Source organism: Diadema antillarum, unplaced genomic scaffold, assembly GCF_040938485.1.
Source record: "Diadema antillarum isolate AM-2024a unplaced genomic scaffold, OU_Dant_1.0 seq00000858_RagTag, whole genome shotgun sequence".
Taxonomy (NCBI): Eukaryota; Metazoa; Echinodermata; class Echinoidea; order Diadematoida; family Diadematidae; genus Diadema; species Diadema antillarum.
In genome coordinates this window covers 352,441-373,150 of record NW_027271729.1, presented here as the reverse complement: position 1 = coordinate 373,150, position 20,710 = coordinate 352,441, and the positions used below count along the sequence as shown (strand labels likewise).

The 20,710-nt window shown below is 37.5% G+C and overlaps 1 protein-coding gene across 1 annotated transcript in view; it reads right to left on the bottom strand.

The window, feature by feature from the left end:
* Nucleotides 1-250: 250 nt before the first annotated feature.
* Nucleotides 251-20,710, bottom strand: part of LOC139740535 (uncharacterized) — a 66,477-nt gene continuing 46,017 nt past the window's right edge. Inside the window, exons 2-4 of the mRNA XM_071651124.1 lie at nt 10,552-10,703; nt 2,805-3,139; nt 251-2,281 (exon numbers count right to left, since the gene is read on the bottom strand). Coding sequence (XP_071507225.1) covers nt 1,751-2,281; nt 2,805-3,139; nt 10,552-10,703 — 1,018 coding nt within the window. The 3' untranslated portion in view covers nt 251-1,750. The remainder of the gene's footprint in view (nt 2,282-2,804; nt 3,140-10,551; nt 10,704-20,710) is intronic.

The window sequence follows — 20,710 nt, the reverse complement described above, 5'->3', positions numbered from 1 at the left end:
CAGACACCGCGCGACATGGTCCAAGCCTAACGCATAAATGAATTCCTTTAAAAAAATCACAAAAATCTTGATAACGCAATCTTTAGTTCATGAGTGCAGGGGATGATGGTATGTCATAAAAATACGTGAATGCATGGCGCAAGGCATCATACTTAAAAAATGCGCATCGCACAGTGCGCGCAGCATTACTTAAAGTAAATTCAAAATGTATGATCAATCTCATATCATAATGATAAATTATGCCCTATAGTTTCAATAAAGATTGGATTGGCGTCACATACGGACTGATACGCAAGAAACAGATAGGTAATGTGGTATAGATACATTGATCACTGATGCCATGATAAGAAATGAAACAGGTCTGTGGGGTAACAAAGTGGAAAAATATAGACAGCCAAGGAAAACAAACAAACACCGATGGATGAAAAGACAGAGGCAGGTAATTAGTATGGTATATAAGAAAGAGAAGAATAACACTTAAAAGACAGATCTAAGAAGAGATTGGTTGTTAGGGAGAAGTGAAATAACAAGAAATGTGTTGAAGGTTAGATTCATACAAGTTCTACAACTATTCAGGAGGTGTGATGTATGTAACACAAACGAGTATTGGATTTACGAAATAAGGTTTGGGTAATGCAGCTGGAATGATAGTAAAAGCAAACAAAATGATAACACACTCAAAATATTCAAAACACGCCGACACGAATCCACCAAAGATTGTGATTATTTAGTAAATAGCAAAAGATATGAAACCAGTATGTGATATATCATAAGTTACCTTGAAATCGATACCGCTGCCCTTTTCCCCCCTATTTGAGCCTGTCTTCTGTCAGCATTCTTGAGTTATTACAAAGGATGTCTTTATTTTGTAAACGGAGAGGAGAGAGGCCAATGAATTATGACCCTGGCAAATGAGATATCGGTCCGTGTAATTTGCGACGATGAAAATGTCATGTCTTTCCAAATATTTTCGAACCCTACCGACCCTGAACTCGAACCCAAAAGCTTACTAGCCTTTCGAGGCGTTTTATGCAATGTTATGTCCCCAGGCGTGAAAAAAAAAATATAAAAGTACGACGCCTAAACATTCACGATGACATACCAGTCGAATTTTCAAACTAAGAAGCGAAACTGCTTTTTAAACGATTGCGAGCCGCGTTCTCTTGTTATAGAAACACCCCTTTGCCATTGTTCTCTGCACTGCCAATTAAAGTGAAACGTTCGTTCGTCTTCAGACGTTGTCCCTCAAAACAACCATACAGCCTCCGAGATATTAATCACTATTTCCATAAAGGGTTACTAAATGGCGAAACGGGTTCTCGAAATTAATCGGCTAAACTTACTCCTCACGCGCAATCACTGGACAGAAGATGAAGAGCTCGAATGTCAACATACCTACGCTGACGACATTGAACTTTCACATAATGTCGTCTGCTTAGTCATAACACTGTTGGTATTGTCTGGCTTCAGAAATCCGTCTTACATAAGAATGTCCTGTACTGTTTAACATCTGAGTATACTACATTCAATCTCACACAATAAATGGCAAAGGTAAAGGAAGACATTGTTTCAAAGGCATATTGGCCAGTAATGGTTGCCCCCACGATGGGCGAAAATGGCAACAAACAAGCGCAATTCAAGGCAAATCAAGGAAGTTGAAAATGCTTGAGAATACTCAGGTCTTGATTACACTATATACATCATAACTCCAATGGTTTATGAAAATTTGGGAAGGAATTATTCCATGATGCTACTCAGAGGCAAAATGTCCAGAACCAGTCCCGCCGCCTGCGTTAGCTGACAATGAGGAAAGTGCCATGGCCGCGCTGTTGAGAAGCTCGTTTGCTGATGGCAGACGACCCGTCACACTGGCGGGAAAACCGGTGCCCGCCGTTGCAGCTTGTTGTGACAGAGCAGCACTCAGTGCGCTGGACACTGCAGAAACAGGCACGCTGCTCAAAGTGGTGGCTATGCTGTGGGAGGGCAGATCCTGCTGCTGGTCGTGCTGCTGTTGCGCCTGATGTTGCTGCTGGGGATGGTGGTGGTTGTGGCTGTGGTTGTGGTGGTGGTGGTGGTTCTGCTGTTGCTGCTGCTGCTGATGATGTTGCTGCTGTTGATGATGGTGATGTTGCAGTGGCGTCGTTAAACCCATTGTTGACGTGGAAAGATTGAGCGCAGGGGTCAGGATGGCGGGATTCATCAACATTGACATTGTAGCGAGTTGGGCTGCCTGGTTCACGTTTATGTCTCCTTTGCTTGACGCCAGGGCCAATGGAAGCATCTGTTAATACCAATATGGCAGGGTATTCCGTTTGTGTTTGGAAAAACAAGTTTTTCTTATAAAGAGCCAGAATTTATCTCGTGAAAAATCAAGTGATAAAAATGCAAATACAAAAGGATAAGCACATAAGAATTAGCGATTGCAGAGTAGAAATTATATTGTATAATAATCACTGTCTACGGGAAAGAAAAAAAAGTTTTCCAACCACATGCTTTAGATTATACTTTCAAGTATATTGATCTGCCACATACTGGCGGCAAGAGAACCAGAATCGGTCAGTTTTCTTCGCATGCTAAATAATTTCTTCATATCTACAGGAGTAAATATCGGTGTAATACTTCCTCATTTTAGTTTTCTCTCTCCGCCTGGAAGATGTTCTCTCAGCTCATTTTTGTTTGTTTGTAAAGCTTTACGCAATTGCGGCTTTCTTTTTTACATTACACGAGAAACGTACTCATTAACAACTCGTAGGAATTTTATGTGCTACATAGGTGGTGCCTTTTGAGTTTTGCCGCTCTCTCACCTGAGGCAGAATCATATCGGATGGAAATTTGAAGCCTTGAAGCCCGGTGGCGTCTGTGAGGTTGGCCAGCTCGGGCGCCTCGTGGATGTGCGATGGCGTCGTGCCCGCCTCGTCTGTGTGTTCTGGAGGTTCAACCTTGACGGCTTGAGGGTGCGAGAGGACCGCGCCGCTGCTCCCTCCTCCAGCACCACCACCGGTACCACCGGCTCCAGCTTCGCCGTTTCCGCCACCTCCACCACTACCTCGTCCTCCTCCACCTCCTCCGCCGCCTCCTCCTGGAGTGGCCGACTGTATGGCAGAGACGGCGTTCTGCGGATGATGACTCAGGACGGATTCTTAGGAGAGAATTGACGAAATTACGATTAAGTTGCGTCAATAATATTGTATCCGTAAGTTGCGCATGACTAACAGTGGAAAAGTAAGACATGACTACATCAATTTCAGTGTTTTAAAACTGTCTGAACAGGATAGTTGACGTGGAAAAATGACGAAAATCATCTACACATGTGCAGCTTGAACGAAATGTAGGGGTGAAGTTGAAGTTGATTTATCACTGAAGGACAGAAACTCAGGTAGTTGATTTTTACCATTCATTTGGGCCTATTTGACTAGCCATGAAAATGCCTACAAATGAGAAAATTTCTAAAAATATATCTATGCATAATGATGACAATGACATTCACGTATTATAATGCGGATGACGATGACAATTAGTTATGACTAAGATAAAATTCGAATTGATTGACAAATTGCCCATCATCCACGTAAATTCGTTAATCAGTTGCAATAAAAACACCTGGACGCAAGGATTAATTGACTTTAATAAACAAACATAGAATTAATGACGTATTTAGTTATAATGATAACGCTAATCGTAATCAATGTTCAAGATTATTAATCATCACTGTTCCATAAAGTTTATATCGCACATAAAAGTAAAGGGAACAGAAAAAGGCACAACGCAGAGGAACAAACAAAAAAGTACAGAAAATAATAAATTGCGTATAGACATTGAGGAAGCTTACAAAACATAGTTAGTAAGGCCCATTAACAGGGGTATGACACAAGACTTTGTGTTCCTAAGAAATCATAACAACTTGTTCGAACAGTGATTCTCATTCAATCGCTCACACACTCGCGCGCCGGTGAAAAGGTCAAACATATTGTAATAGAAAGAGATGGAGAGAAGAAAGATGGATATGAAAGAATTAGAAGTGCATATATATATATATATATATATATATATATAATACATGCATGCACATAATCATTTAAGTAAATATACTTGTATACAATACTACGTAGTTTACTCCATTTTTGCAAGCTAATTAAAGAGCCACAATATTGCTCTATAATAGGAGTTTACAACATAATTCTATTAAGTGTTAGAAAGTTCGACGAATGTTACCTATGCAATATAGTTAAACATAATATTATAACGTAACAAGGGAAAGTGGGCCATTTTATATTCTCAGTTTCCTCTTTCTGTATCACCTATAATGCAACTAGGAGATATGCAAATGACCTTCCACCAGTATAACAACAATATATGAGTGAATCATGAACTTTTAAGCACGAGGAAAACATTTCATCGAAAGATATACCGTGATTTTAATAATAATTCCAGTGCTTCCAGATACTTTCATATAAATGTTCTGGATATGACTTTTACAGTTAAGAAAGACATCACCCTGTTAACAGTGATTCTCGGAAACGGTATTGATTGAACCCTTTGCATGCTTACGTATTTTACAGATATTTCACTCAGAAGAAGGAAAAATGTGTTATTACTATGTTCTTTTGATCTATGAAACACTTGTTGTAAGAAAAGATTGTTAATTTAGGAAAATTTAAAGTATATTTGATACTTTGGTGAGCTAAAGCAATATTGTACCGTCATCAGCATTTGACATAAATTCAGAGAAAAATAACGAGGATCATATCGTTGAAATTGATCCCCCCCCAAAAAAAAAGAAAAAGAAAAAATGCATTGTATTCGACAGATAAGCATACAATGGAAGTTGATTTGTTTTTTTTCCGAAACCAAAGTTGACCTCTAATCAATTCATTAATCAAATATTTTATGCACAGAAAAATAACGAGGATCATATCGTTGATATTGATCCCCCCCCCAAAAAAAAAAGAAAAAGAAAAAATGCATTGTATTCGACAGATAAGCATACAATGGAAGTTGATTTGTTTTTTTTCCGAAACCAAAGTTGACCTCTAATCAATTCATTAATCAAATATTTTATGCACTGTACTGAAATGCGCAGACTACTCTACATTATCTTTCAAACATTTCTAAAATAATTTGTGAAATGGCTACAGAGCTATACAATCACCAACATTATTGTTTTAAGTTCTGTGATTTTTTGAATAATTATCACTATTAAACTAGGACTAAAACAGTGGTAGTATTATTCCTGCATAATCATAAAGATTAATTTCCAGAATGGTGCAAAATTAACGTACCCTCATCAAGGTCCACTGAGCGTATACTTCAGCGATAAATGATGTAAATATATTAACATAGTTAAATTCAGCATCTCACGTCACAATAATATGTAACAGTATTCGTTATAACATGACAAGCAGTATTAGAACAAGAGTAGTGTTATTCGGTGCATTCTTCCTACAGCATCCAAGAAACGAATACTAGATACGTATGAAATAAATGAAAATATCACTACACGTAATGTGAATGCGCGCAATTACATTGTTACTGCAACCGTGTTGTTACGAAAAACCTTAAAATGATAACCGTCATCCAACGATTACATAGCAGAATGATCAACTTATTATTTTTTTTTACAATCCTCACATCATATTCACTAAATACTCACGGACACAGATTGTAATAAAAAGAAGTCTCCTTTTTTTTTCTTGTCCTCACATTCACTCCCTCCCCCCTTCTCCAATCTTTCCTAATATGTTTATATTAGCTGTCATATCCAATCATTCTCCAAACACATCAGTCATGTCAACTTCTGTCCTTCATCATTAGCAGCACGCAAGGAAAAGCTAGCCATCAAGAGTAAGGAAAAAAGAATGAAAAGAGGAAAGGAAGAAGAAGAAGGAACAGAAACGATGAATATATGCTTTTGTTTGAATATTGGGCTCAAAGGCCCAAAGTTCATGTAAACATACACGTATTTTGCTGCAGCGGAAAGCTGTAAATGCCTCTAAAACTTAGATTCTAAACATTCGATCTCGCAAATGTAAACAGGGAAGAAATCGGAGAAGTACTCCAGCATCCCCATTCTGTCCTATTAATATCTCGGCAAGGGCGAATTTCATAAATACACTTCAATCTTCGTAGATCTTCAGTTAAAGTACTAATACAGATGTGCTATAAGCACTTTAATTCACGGCAATCATGAAACTCCTTTACATTATTCCTCTACCATGTCTACTGTAATACCAACATGATGTTATCATTGGTTTCTAAATACAATCTAATCATAAGATTTGTACTCGTTGATTAATACGTTGTAACACAACAAGGGCTTATCATGGGCGGTTTGACCAAGGAGTTAGCACATAACTCCTTTATTGTTTGACCGAACACTATTCGGATTAACTTTGATTACCCTCACCTCCCTGATTACCCATACTCTCCAGCTCACCCTGCCTCTCAGCTCTCTTCCAGCATCTTGTTTCCCACCCCCACCCTTTCCTTTCCACTCCCCTCTCCTTCTCTCTCCAAGTTCCCTGTGTACTTCTTCATTTCCCCTTCCCTCTCAATACCCTCTGTTTTTACCCTTCACTTCTATAGTGCATTATTTTTTTGTGCTGCAGTACATGGTATTACCAACATAACGTCATCGGTCTCTGAATACGTTTTACTCATTAGTTTTGTACATGATGTTATTGTGAAGTTTTGACAATATCTTCCGTGGGATTTTTTTTTTCTTTTTTTTTTTAGCGGTGTGACTGTTTGATGGAAAATTTTGGACAATCTGTAAACATTGTTGTTGTTTCGTGTGCTCAGATTCACGGAGAGGGATGAAAAATTGTCTGGTCACCCCTTTTCCATTCATATCTCTCCCCTTTCCTCTAATTTCCTCCACCATTTCATAGATTTTTTTTTTTACCCTTCTCGTATTGCGCCAGTCGATTCATCTAGATATTCTGTAAATTTCACCCCTTTCATTTTGTGTGTACAAAATACAGACAAAGTAATATAGCGGAAAGCAGCATTTTGTGTGTAACAGCATTGTGTGTGTACGTCTGCTTTTCATTGTGTGAGGACATAACCCAATGTATCTCAACCAAGGAATCTATATAGCTTATAATCATTCTGTTTCCACCTAGACCCTTTGGATTGCCCAACTCGTTTCCCCCACTCAGTTCTCAATGCATGCACTTGCACCACAAGTTGCATTTGGGTATTTCGGTGGCATTTTGTGCTGTTTCTTCTCAATTATATGCTCAATATGCATGAAACTATCGGCGTCATTGTTCTTTATTATTACTGTACCTTTTGTAAATTGGGTAAGTTCAATAATGTGTCGACTTGTATTGTTTTAATACTTTGCTTGGACACGGACTGAAATGAACTAGACTTGCATCAAACTGAACTGAAATGTGATGGGATAAGTATAATCCTTTTCTTTCTTTCATTCATTCTTTCTTTCCTTTTTTTTTGGGGGGGGGGGGTGTGGGGGTGTTCCAGTGAAGGTTGTTAATCCTTCTCATACGCGTTTCATCAAGAGTCTGTGAAGAAAATGATTTTTGTTTTTTTGCATATTCCAATTAATGTCAGAATTTGCCTTGATAGTTCGTAATCACGAATACATTTCACTTACATGACTTATCCATTTCAAGAGAATGAGGATTGGATATAAAATGTATGAGATGTCGGTTAGTTATGACATCTTTGAAGGCTTCCGTGGTGGTAGAAGGCTTCACGGTGCACCACGTATTCTTTCTAGAGTATGTACCGTACTCCAGAAAGAATAGGCCCGAAAGAATACGTGGTGCACCATGAAGCCTTCTACCACCCATCGGTCAGTTATGTTGATCCCATTGGTGCCCTTGGGATCAACGGTTACCTCCCAAATGATTAGGGCTGCTTCACCATACACACGTTAATATAAATACTAAAGATTCAGTAACTTGAGTTTCGAGAGCTCGTACGATAATCTGGCGTGTAGTTGCTGTATGAACGATTCACAACTAAAGGAATGCTTATTATTAAAGGAATATGTTGCTGGGAATTCCTGGAAGTAAATATCGGTACAAACTACTCATACTGCCGGTGCGAGATTTCATCACCAGTATAATTTAGTGAAGCAGTGGATATAGCTTCCTTTTCGTAGAATAACAAAGAAGAGGATGCAAATGCTATTAATATTATTATGGCATTTCTCAAGTGTGCCTGATGTGAAGATCCATGACCAACTGTCGCCACTTCCCCCTTCGGAGGCTGCATAGTCGAGTTTCTCAGGAAAAGACCAATACGATAAGGTTTTAGATTTTAACGAGTCAGAGTATTATACGATTTCCATAAGGCTCCAGTATATCATGTCAGACAGGTTGACAGTTAGCAAAAGAAGAGTCCCTATGTGAATGTATTCTCTCTACAAAGGGCTGCTAACATTCACAAATCAAGTCAGTTATACGTTGCTAAGGGCAATCAGGAAGATAATTGTGTGTTACTTATAATGCACCCAGAAAACCCAAGGGGAACAATTGGGTGCATGTCACGAGACCAACACCCACGAGTTATACAGTCCACAAGTCATACAGCTCATGAGTGATACAGCCCATGAGCTCGACTTAAAGCAAACAAGGCCCATGAGACCGACACATTAAGCCCCGTGTTGTAATGTCGAACTCATGGGGGTTTTTTTTGCCTATAAGTGACGAACTCATGAGCCTTGTTTGCCTAGTGTCGAACTCATGGGCTTTTTGACACGTGGGATGTGTGATTCATGGACTTTTTTTTTCGATGTCGAGCTCGTGGGTTGTATGACTTTTGGAAGCCGGTCTCGTGAGATGACCCCGGAAAATCAAGGGGGCTTTTGTATTCTTTTTGTTCGGAGATGAAGAACGTAACACGTTCCTTAGGGAGCCGTGCATCTGCAGAATGGGGAAGACTTGGGAGCTCTGCCTACATTTTGGAACCGTCACTTGAATACCAAACATTTCACTACTTTAAATAACATTGTTTTTTAGGTAGTTCCATCCGGTTTCCATACAGAATTTTCAGAGAAATATATAAGGGGAAAATGTGAAATCCAGGCGCCTTTGACCTCTTGAGGTTTAAGTCAGGCGTGTCAGTATCGATACTCGTGGTTTTTCCAAAAATGAATTGAGTACTCTAGAGTCAATTTTGACGACTACTTTGAAATCATGGAGATAATCACGCTTCATGTACACCTGCAAGTATATCTGCAGGAATACAAAGAGACCTGGATCAAACTGAAGCCTCGTTGGCAAATTCTGATTGGTCAATTTGTGACAGAGAGGAATAGCACGTGTTCATCAATGACTACATCGTAAATTGTATGTTGTTGGCCCTTTAATCGCAATGGAGTGATTTCTATGTGTTGCTACCATACGGGTGATACACGTCAACATCTAAAATCTAATCCACCCGATTTACATGCAGAACAATTTTACCAGTGGTAATGTAATGATTGTTTCTTACAAATCGGCAACACAAATAATTATTCAGAACAATTTTGTTCTTGTTTTAGATTGAAATTCAACTGCCTGGTGCACACCTGGTGCAATCCAGGCAAAAGAAATGGCTAAATCGTGGTATGTGTCACCTCTTGTTCCGCGTGTGGTGTCTGACGCTGTGCACTAAATCTGTGGAGGTGGTCCGAGCGGGGGAGGTTAGCGGATATTGAGTGATGTTCAACTATCTGGTGAATACTTTTTGCGGAATGTTTGGGGAATTTTCACTCCAAAAAAAAAATGAGGAAAATAACATTTCAGGGAAATGAGAATGGCTAAATCATGGTATGTGTCACCTCTCGCTCAACGTGTGTGTCTTTCGATGTGTACCGAGTATATGGAGGCGGACTGAGAGTTAGAAGGGTGTGGAAGGAGATTGTCCCCCCTCATACACTGGGGAGCTTTTGCATTTTTAGAATTGAAATTCAACTATCTGGTGCACATTTTTGTGTGATATTTGGAAAATTTCAATCATAGAGTAAGAAACATGAAAATTACAGGACGATGTGAATGGCTAAATCGTATCAGTTCCGCGTTCCTCTTGTTCCGCGCGTGCGTCTTCACTGTGTAGGGCGCCTTGTGATAAAAGTCTATGGAAGTGGACCAAGCCAGGGGGGGGGGGGGGTGAGCGTTTGCAGTTTTAGAATTGAAATTCAACGATTAAGTGCACACTTACAATGAAAAATTTGGACAATTCTGAATGAAAAAAAAAGATAGTAAATATTCAACGAAAATGTGATTGGCTCAATAATGGTATATCTGTCACCTCTTGTTCCTCGTGTGTGCTTTCACGTTGTACTGAGTCTAAAAGGAGGCGGATAGTGCTCGTTGGCAATGACAAAATAAACGATAATGAATAGGAGTGTTCACAAATTATATCACGATAATGCCATGTGCACTCTCACCCCACGATAATGCGCATTGTACTCAGAAATTTTAGTTTTCAATCGCTGCGTGATTTTCTCATTTGCTGATCACATTATTTCAAAACCTAATATCCGAGTGTTAAGGAAAAGAAGGGTCTAAACATTTTATAGACGTTTGTCGAGATGCCTACCTCCATTTGGCGTTCTCATGCCCCTCGTCAAGCCACCACGAAGTCCGTCAGGCCCGATTCTCGTCGCGTCATTCTCGCCGTCAAACTTCTCCAAAGAGAAATCTCCGTTGGGCGACGCCTTTTCGTCACTGCCGTATTCACCATCAGCGCTCCTGGTAAGACAAAAGATTAAAACTAAATTCAGCTGCGCATTGAGTCGGTCATTCAGACATTCAGTTAGTACTGTAAGTGAATTAGCCCGAAAACTGGTCAAGCACTCCGTTGAAAAAAGAAGTAGTGATTAAAATCTGGATTGAACGTTCTTGAAATGAAAATGATCACACAATAAGATTGAAGAGCATGACCAAGAACAGCAATCAAAATTCAAGGAGAAAATGTCACAGTTTTGGTTGAGATGGAGCTTCAGGTTTCCAACTTCTTTTTTTTTTTTTTTTTTTTTTTGGGGGGGGGGGGGGAGATAATGAGAAGCATCTTATGAAATATGAAAGCTTATAAATCTAAGAGGAATTCAAAGTTTATTTGATGAAAATTGGTTTTGAAATAGCTGAGATATCCAAAACAAAGCGATCCCGAATAAAAAATGGGACCAACCTCTTATTAGGATCGCTTTGTTTTACTTTGTTTTTGAATAAATTATAATCAGCCACTTCAAAGCCGATTTTCATCAAATAAACTTACAATAGAATTCTTCTAGAATTGTACCGTCTTTAACATTAGTCATAAAGTGGTTTCCAAAGTATCTCGGAAATCACAACTCAACCAATACTATATCATCCTTTTAACATATTACTGATGTACAGAGCAAACAATAACGACAGAAGGAACGAGTCAAAAATTCCTGAAGGATTAAATCGTACACACATGCATGCTACTGGTACTGATACATATGAAGATTCATCGAAGGCGATCACAAAAGCATGGGGAGAGAAAATATGCTCGTAATGGGGAATAGATGAAATCATAACTGTGACCCTCGTGTCAACGCATGCATGATAATGAAGTCTATGGATTTTCCATTTTTTATGTTCCCTTTGCTGCTGCTCTCATGGTCGTTGAATTTAGATTTTGTCTGTCTTCTTCTTCACTCAAAATTTGCAATGCAAATATTGAATCTAGTAAACTATTGCACCACCTTTTTCCTCCAATCAGCCTATCACTGCCTATATGTAGTATTCACTAAAAACATTGCATTTTAATTCCACTTTCTATCCCACTGTCTGTTATCAATTACAAACTAAATGAAATTATAATTTCGTAAACTTGTTTTTTTCTATTCTCGTTGGTATTGCATTGGTATTACGATATGTTTTGGAGTTAATGTCGGTATGTGTTGTTGTTGTTTGTCATAAATGCGGAACAGTACAAATGAATAAATTGACAGTAAATAAAGCTACCATACAAAGACATATGAAAAATAAAAGATAGGGAAGTTTCTGTTCACCTGTGACTGCATAATAAGGGATAATAATATTATAAACCTAAGTACTGGAATGCCTCGAGCTAGTTACCAGGGTAATACCAATGAATATTCATACAACGCGTATCAACTGGAACTGATCATGGGGTCATATTTTCTCTCTTTTTTTTTCAAGCAAAACTTTCATGATGGAGAAAGCCTCAGTTTGAAAAAGGCTATTTCACTACAGTGTATTACAAACGAGTTTCATGTTCCACTGCTGTATTTTTTTTCAATATTTTTGAAAATTAGATAATTTTATCTCGTAAATACAGCTTTGCTTACATTTATCAATTTTTTCATATTTATAATCGAGAGTTTTCAATGTGTGGTTTTACATCATCGTGAAGTTACCATCAACACAGCTTTGGTATCCCTGCCGTGTTTTACTGTATACAATGTTTGTTATCAATTAACCACTTCACTTCAATTATACAATTCCATATTCAAACAAAGCAAATCTTCTTTAACCCTGATTATTGGGCAACTCGTATAAATGTATAAAGTAGGGTGATCGAGAGTGTCAATACTACTGAAATATTAAAACAAAATCTCAAAATTGCGCGATATCAAGGCATACAGGTGACACGTGGCAATCGCTTTCGCACATTCCTGCATGCAATGCCTTTCTTTTAAATGAATAAACTCATTGCATTTAATGCGAACATTTGCGTCGAAGACCATTCGCTCGATTCGAGTGGTAAGTCAAGGCGTATTTACATAAGCACCAGTGCAGGTTTGGTAAAAATAGCAACACCAAAGGACTTATAGTTTCGACTGAATATGTCTTGATAACGAAAAGTCCCATGTATCTTTTATCGTATGGACAAACAGCTTTAAAACGAAGCATATGAAACAAAACAAACCGTGGCGAATATATACCATGCATGCATACAGTACGATCGCGGAAATAGACATGCTAAAAAGTAGAATTACAATTCATTTACAGCATCAAAGTGTCTACAAAAATTCATAGGAAATTACTGAAAAAAATTCCTATTTTCCCAGTCAAGCTCTGCTTATGAAGATGGTCCCCTTGATTTCCAATAATTTATTTCAAAACTTTATTCGAAGAAGCGTTTCCAACAATAGTGTACCTTCAATCTGATATTGTTCTTTACTTTATACGTTTTTTCCTACGATTGCATTACATAATAATGTAAATGGATGCAGTTAATTCATATGGTTATGTCGACACTATGTTACATTTTGTGGTATACACTGTATTGGAAATGGTATGCAGAAATCAAACTTAACTGAGTGACTGATCTGAACTGAACTGCGTCGTGCATCCCCCTCGAAATGTTTCTCCTCACAATCCCGTTCATATATATATATATATATATATATATATATATAGATTAAGCGAGAATTAAGGTTTACGAGATATTTTCAGAGTTATTTACATGTTGGCTTGATTCACTTTTGGGTATTATCATCATTCTTTTCATAGTCAGTATTTTTTTAATGTAAACTATTATCATATCATTTTCATCATCACTCTTACCACAAGATACCATGGTAAGCCACTACGATCATCAACATTCCAATTCAATTTTGACAAGAAACCCGGGGGTCACGCGCTCACCTGAGTATCGCAATTTCACCTTCCATGCATTCTTGACACTCTTACCTGAGAACATTGGAAACTTAGGTCTGCATATACATGGCAGCCCTGGATCTGCAATGAACAAACTTGGAACTAAAGTCATCAGTGTACAAACTCATGGTATTAACTTTGCTTTATCATTTCTGGTTCTAGAGTAGAAGATTCTAAATATTCCTTAATGTGGGGGGGGGGGGGGGGGAATGACCCCCTAGGGCCCCCCCCCCCCCCAAGAGGGACATGGAGCCCATTTGAAGGAACTGAGATTCTATTCCCCTAGGGATGCTACCTGCTAAGTTTGGCCAAAATTCATCATGAGGTTTTCAAAAAAAAGAAGATGGACATGTACAATTCAGGCCCCATTATGACCCATCCCCATTCCCTCTCCTGGATCCCAAGGGGGGGGGGGGGGGCACCCCTGATTCTGCCAATCCCATGAACAAACGTGAAACTACAGTCATCAATGTACTAACTCATAGTATTATCTTAGCCCTATCACTTCTGGTTCTAGAGAAGATTTTTAAAGATTCCTTAATTTTAGGGGGTTTGGGCCCCCCTGGGGGCCCCCCAGGTAGGTCATGGTGCTCATTTGAACAAATTGAGATCCTATCCCCCTCAGGATGCTAGCTACCAAGTTTGGTGAAAATCAGACATGGGGATCTCAAAGTGAAGATAAAAATGTACAATTTAGGCCCCCATTAGGACCCCCGTCCCCTGGGTCCCAAGGGGGGGGGGCACCCCTGATTCCCCCATGAACAAACTTGAAACTACAGTCATCAATGTACTAACTCATAGTATTAACTAAGCCCTATCACTTCTGGTTCTAGAGAGGAAGATTTTTAAAGATTCCTTAATTTTAGGGGGTTTGGGCCCCCTTGGGGCCCCCCATGTGGGCCATGGTGCCCATTTGAACAAATTGAGATCCTATCCCCCTAGGGATGCTGCCTGCCAAGTTTGGTGAAAATCTGTCCTGGGGTTATCAAGAAGAAGATGAAAATGTAAAAAGTTTACGCACGACGGACGACGCACGACGCATGACGGACGCCGGAGGAAGAGCGATCGCAATAGCTCACTTGATCCTTCGGCTCAGGTGAGCTTATAAAACCAATGATATCATTGATATTCATAGCACTGAGTTTACACGTGGACTCGCCTCAAGCATGTCAAGGTTTAAAGTTATCTCACAATGTATCTCACTAGCCCAGGTTAGGAAGGACATGTACTTTCGTGTTGGAATAAAGATGAATGTTATGTGTCCTTCATTGTTTGACATCTGACTTGTGACAGATATCATTGGAGGCATTACTTTTAATACTCGTCTTAGCCAGCTTTCAATGAGTCCAGTATCAATGGCCGCGTATATAACGAGAGATATCAAACACCAATTTACCTGTATATCTTACACCACTTTGACACACGTGCCAGATATCAATATCTAGATATCAAGTGTACGCTTGCGTCAGATTACAAAAATTACACTTGACATCGCTAGCGCGAGATCATCATTTTTCTTTTTTCAAATAAAGTAAAGAGACACTGAAACTTCATATTAAGCAAATCACCTTGGTTATAAGTCCATCTATTTTTAAAGTTTGGAAGCTATTAGTCTATATGCATCGTTGGTTTATCATGAATACAACTGCCGTACTCCGTAACCAAGCTCTTCGTCAAGCATAACCACCTCATAATTATGCAATCGACATCGTTAGTACACAGGCTGCTGATGGTACAGATAAAGTTAAGGGTGTCAGTAATTCTTATTTCCTGACTGGCACATACAGCTCATCACTTAAAAGGGAATTCCAGTGCAGTTAAAAGTTAGTCTGAAAAGAAGAAGTGAAATTTTCCTGTCACAACAGTGAAAATTTGATCAAAACTGGATGACAAATAAGGAAGTTGTGACATATTGAATCTTCGCTAGTTTTTCAAGAAAAGTTCTTGAACTGTCAATTATTATGAATATGCAAATAATGAAGTGATGATGTCATCACCTCAAAACATGCATGTCGAAATTTCCAGTTTTTCATTCAGACGTAGTATTACACTTTTAAGTCATTATTTACCATTTGCAGATGAAACAAAACCCAGCGTTACTGCTTCAAAATAGTTCTAAAATGTGAAGGATAGAAACAACAATGTAAACATGTTAATTATTATAATCAATGTTAAGTATTGCTAAATATACAAAATGTGAATAATAGTCATACTAAATCTGTTTCTAGAATAAACCGCCTACAGTTATGGTCTACTCCTTACATTTTAGGCTTTACTGCGAGATTTTTATATGTAGGATGTTTTGTGATATAACTAACCTACGCATGCATATGCATGACTCTCGAACATTTCTTAAATCACTCTTCCGAATGGTAAAAATGCCTTTAATAAAAGTAACGTTGAATTTATGTCATTTTTCTCTTTTTGTGTGTGTACACGATAAATAGAAAACTGTGAGGTTATGACATCATCAGCTCCCTCATTTGCATATTCACATCAACTGTACGAGAACTGTTTCGCAGAATTTAGCGAAATTTCACAGTTTCATAACTTCCATATCTTTTTATCCGATTTTGATCAAATTTTCACTCCTATACTTAACTCTTAAGATTTTGGTTTTCCTTATCTCAGTTACTTATAAATGGACTGGAATTCCTCTTTAAGCAGTAACATAAGGTATATCTAATCATATAAGAATATACGATATGACACAACACAACATCTAAAATCAAAGCAGAACAATCAAAGAAAACCACCAACACTATACAGAAAAGAAACAGATCATAATATTGAAATATATGTGATTAAATCTGGGAATAGCAGAGTGATATTTTCCTTGAATCAGGCGCAGGTATGGTATATGACATTTTCTCTAATCAAGCTTACTCATTATGGCAATACCAATTAAAATTTCGTAATAAAAGGCTTTGAATTACAAACGGAATCATGCGCTCTATAGAACATACAATAAAGATTAATGTGCACAATAGCAGTCACTACTACGTGTCAGAGATCTGACAAGTGTTTTATGATGATGACAAAGGGCTTACAGAACTCAATGATATATTCGACGCATTTAAGACTTATTGTCCAACTTTAGGCCTGAAACTAAACATCAGAAACTATAACACAAATTATATTTCAAAGTTTCTTCCACCACACTATCACAAGACATTCTTCTTTACCCCAACAGACGAGGAATTTAAGACTGATAGAACCCTTGAGTCTAGCAAATCAGCCGGCTATGACGGCCTTAGCATCTATTTTTTGGAAGGAAATTATTATCAGTATATTATCACACCTCTTACATAAAATTTTAACCAATGTCATTGGTACGTGTCCTAATTCATTTGAAGTATTTAGAGTGGTTCCTTGTTTTTATATGTCTATATCACCCAGTATTTCTAAAATGCTGGAGAAAATTATTCATAAACAGTTGTGTATTTTCCTAAATATCAATCATTGGTGGGTTCCAATTCCATTTAGTTTCAGAAAAAAAATGCTGCTTATGGTATTGCTCAGGTACTGAATAAACTCACAAAATGCTTTGGTTTTTGCGGGATGTAACTCTATGGCTGATGGACTATTTATCTATTGAAACTCAAAACTAATGCAGTTCTCCACTCATCAGAATCCTATAAATCGAATATTATAAATTCATCTTCACTGTTTAGTTTTGGACTCTTTGCAGACGATACAAACATTTTATATTTCCATTAAAATTTAGAAACTCACACTAAATTCAGCAATATTTACACTCTCCAAGTGGTTTGTTTGTAACGGATCATCACTTAATATTTCTTAAACACGTTTCATAATATTCAAATACCATAACTCGAATGTTATTGTACCAATTAGGCCTACTATATTTGTATTGACGTACATCCAATATTGTTGAAACGTGAGATCGATTAAATTCTTAGGCATAATGGTTGATTAATTTTGAGTTTGTCGTGAAATGATCACTATGTTGTATTGGAGGCATTTATACTGCCTGAGAAACTTTGCCTGTCAGAAGCCATTGACTATTTTCTGTACTCTGCCCTAATATTGTCGTATACTACGGACTATAACAATGTGTGGGGAAATTGTGCCTCAACCAAAACAAACTCGATACATGTGTATGCTTTTATCAAAAACAAAAACAAAAAAACAAAACAAAATAGCCGTGCGGTATCAGAATACGAACTCCTACATAATACCTCCGTCCGACCACTCATTTTCTCAATCAAAAACACTAAAATTTGATTACATTCAAACTTTTCAAACAGCATATGCACAGATACACGTTCAAGCGACTCCCTTTGCCAGTGCTCTATGACTGTCTAATTTCTAAATATGGGCAAGTCCAAGATATCGCGCACCTTACGTATGGGACATTCAGAGATTTCAAACCTCTGAAAAGTAATGAAGGAGCACTTGGATTTTACTGTTTATCATCAGGATGACTGGTATCCCTGAGAAGAACATTGTGTTTAAGTTTGATGTCATTTGACCTTGGGTTAATCATTTTATTAAGAAAAATATGGCAACTTACGTATGGGACCAGAGAAAAACTGGATTTTTCAAAAAAAAGTTTGACTTGAAAGTTCTCTGAAAGTACCTTATTGATCAAGTTCTGTTTAGAAGTGAAGAAAGGTACAATACTGAAGTATCTTTCAGCAAAGTTTCATTGCAAAAGAATAAAACATTTTTTCATGAAGTTGGTTTAATTAACGAAAGTACACCTTACGTATGGGACATGGCTCAACTTACGTATGGGACATTTGTCTTTAGTGCACAAGTGTATTCATGGGAATGACTTTGAATTTTCCCATAATGTCATATTCAGTTCCACAAATCATACTACAACATTTAACAAATGAAATAGACTGCTAAGTAGGTGCTTTCCCAGTTCAGGTACCTAACAAAAGCTAAAATAAGACAAATAAAAGTAATTACCAATATACAATTAAATATCTTAGTTTGGATTCCGTCATGCATTAACACTGTCCTCATGATGTCTATACATACAGATACAGTATATACTGACACTCTATTTCTAGCCCATTTGTAATACTCTGGTCAATATTTTTATCAATTGAAAAAAAAAAAATGTGCGAATTCTAGCTTGTGACCTTGATGTAGCATACATGCACATGTACCATGACTAATTTGTAGTCTTGATAATTTCAACTGTAAAATCAAATGTCATGTACAGTGTAATTTGGAAATACAGTTTGAAGTGGGTACTTTCAGTAGTTCTAGGCTTACCTTGCAAGTTGTCTAAGTTTTTATAGAGCTTTATAATTGTTTGAAATGCAGCACAAAACACAACAACAAGAGTAATTCATTTTGCTCTGTAATCATCATGTTTTGCCATGTGAATTTTAGCTTCTGCAAAATCAATCAAATTTTAATGAAACTTTTAGACTTTAAAAGCCGTGGTAGAACAAAGAGATCTACTTAGAAAAATGTATGTTCCTATGCTGGCTTTTTTTTCTCAAATTGCATGGCTTCAAGTCTATGAAACCAAAGACCACAAAATTTGTGTTGATACTTTGTACATACATAATGCTTGTGTAGTGAAACAGGAAAGATTATCATTTGTATTCAAATCTTAAGAGAAAATGTAATTCTAGATTTGAAACACTTAAGTAACTCACTGATCTGAAACTTATAATTTTGATAAATTCTAATAACCTCATTTGATCATACACTACCAGATTGCAATGTATGTTGATAATTGTGTAGATGTGGGGTACAAAGTAAGTATGATTTGATGAAGGTGTCACCTCAAGTGATTTTGCTATTCAGTAAGACCTGTAATGTTGTCATTGATGAGCTCCACAAGCACAATTGTTTTGATTTCCCTTTTGAGGCTGTACAGCCTGTAGTACATGCTGAACAATGTACTGCACCTAAAATGACACTCACAGAATCCCATTCTCTTGGACAAAGTCATTTTGTAGAGAGGTAAAGTTGAAAATGTGACACTGCACCTCAAAACAAACAAAAAGTCGCCAGACATGAATTTTAAGATAATACCATATTCTGAAAGAGCAGACTTTAAGCTTTAAAATGATGTATAACTCAAATCAAATGGACTCTCCTAACCTATCTAAATATTGGAAAGAAAGCACAAACTCAGGAAAAGTGTGAACCGAGAAAAGAGGCTCTGAAGTACAATGTCTATTCAAGCGCTTAATCTTTACCAAACCGTGCTGGCTGTGCGATGAATGGGACAAAAAACAGGAAGTAAACCACCAGAGTAACAACAATGAAGGGATTATCAAATTAAACTGAAATTAAGCATGCCTTATTAACATATTCTGTCCATAATTAATGCCAACTTTCAAAGCAGTAGCACTATCCTATCAAAAGTTATTAGAGTCGAAGCTGATGAGTGTGGACAAGGTTTTTCAGAAATGAAAAAGGGATTCTAAAGACACACCTAATCACACTATTCTTCCAAAAATGTTCGAGATAAACTGCTAAAAAACACACTTTCCTGCCCGTTTTATGATCCCAAATTTTAGCATAATGTAAAAGAGGACCCGCTCTTTCAGAAAATATGAAAAAGTCAAGTTCGGCTAGATTTACCCATTTCACTTATTTTCAGTCCTCACGCAAAATCAGTGTGTGCGACTTTATGTTCGTTTTGAGGTGCACGGTCACAAATGATAACTGAATTAAGAAAATATCCAATATCAAAATGTTAAAGGGAGGAATGCTAATTGAAGACCAGCTGCACAGCCTGTAATGAAAATAAGAAAATAAATGAATATTCTTTATTTTCCTTTCTTAATCATAGAATGACTCAATAATGCTGTTCTTACACTCTCCCTGAGGTCAACTGAGTAGGAGAGGCAGATATATAGACATATCCTTCAGAGTAGGTGCAAAGATAACCATTAACCAAACAAATGTAAGGACATATAGCATCCATGTCAAAAGGCGGTTTTCCCATTCACTTTGCATGTAATGTCCCATACGTAAGGCATTTGTCCCATACGTAAGCAAACTTTAATTAGTTATAAGACGAAGGACTAATTAAATTTCCACATTTAGTTTTGCTAATCTGGAGTTAAAATGAATAAATTAGAACTTCCTGAAGTATGATT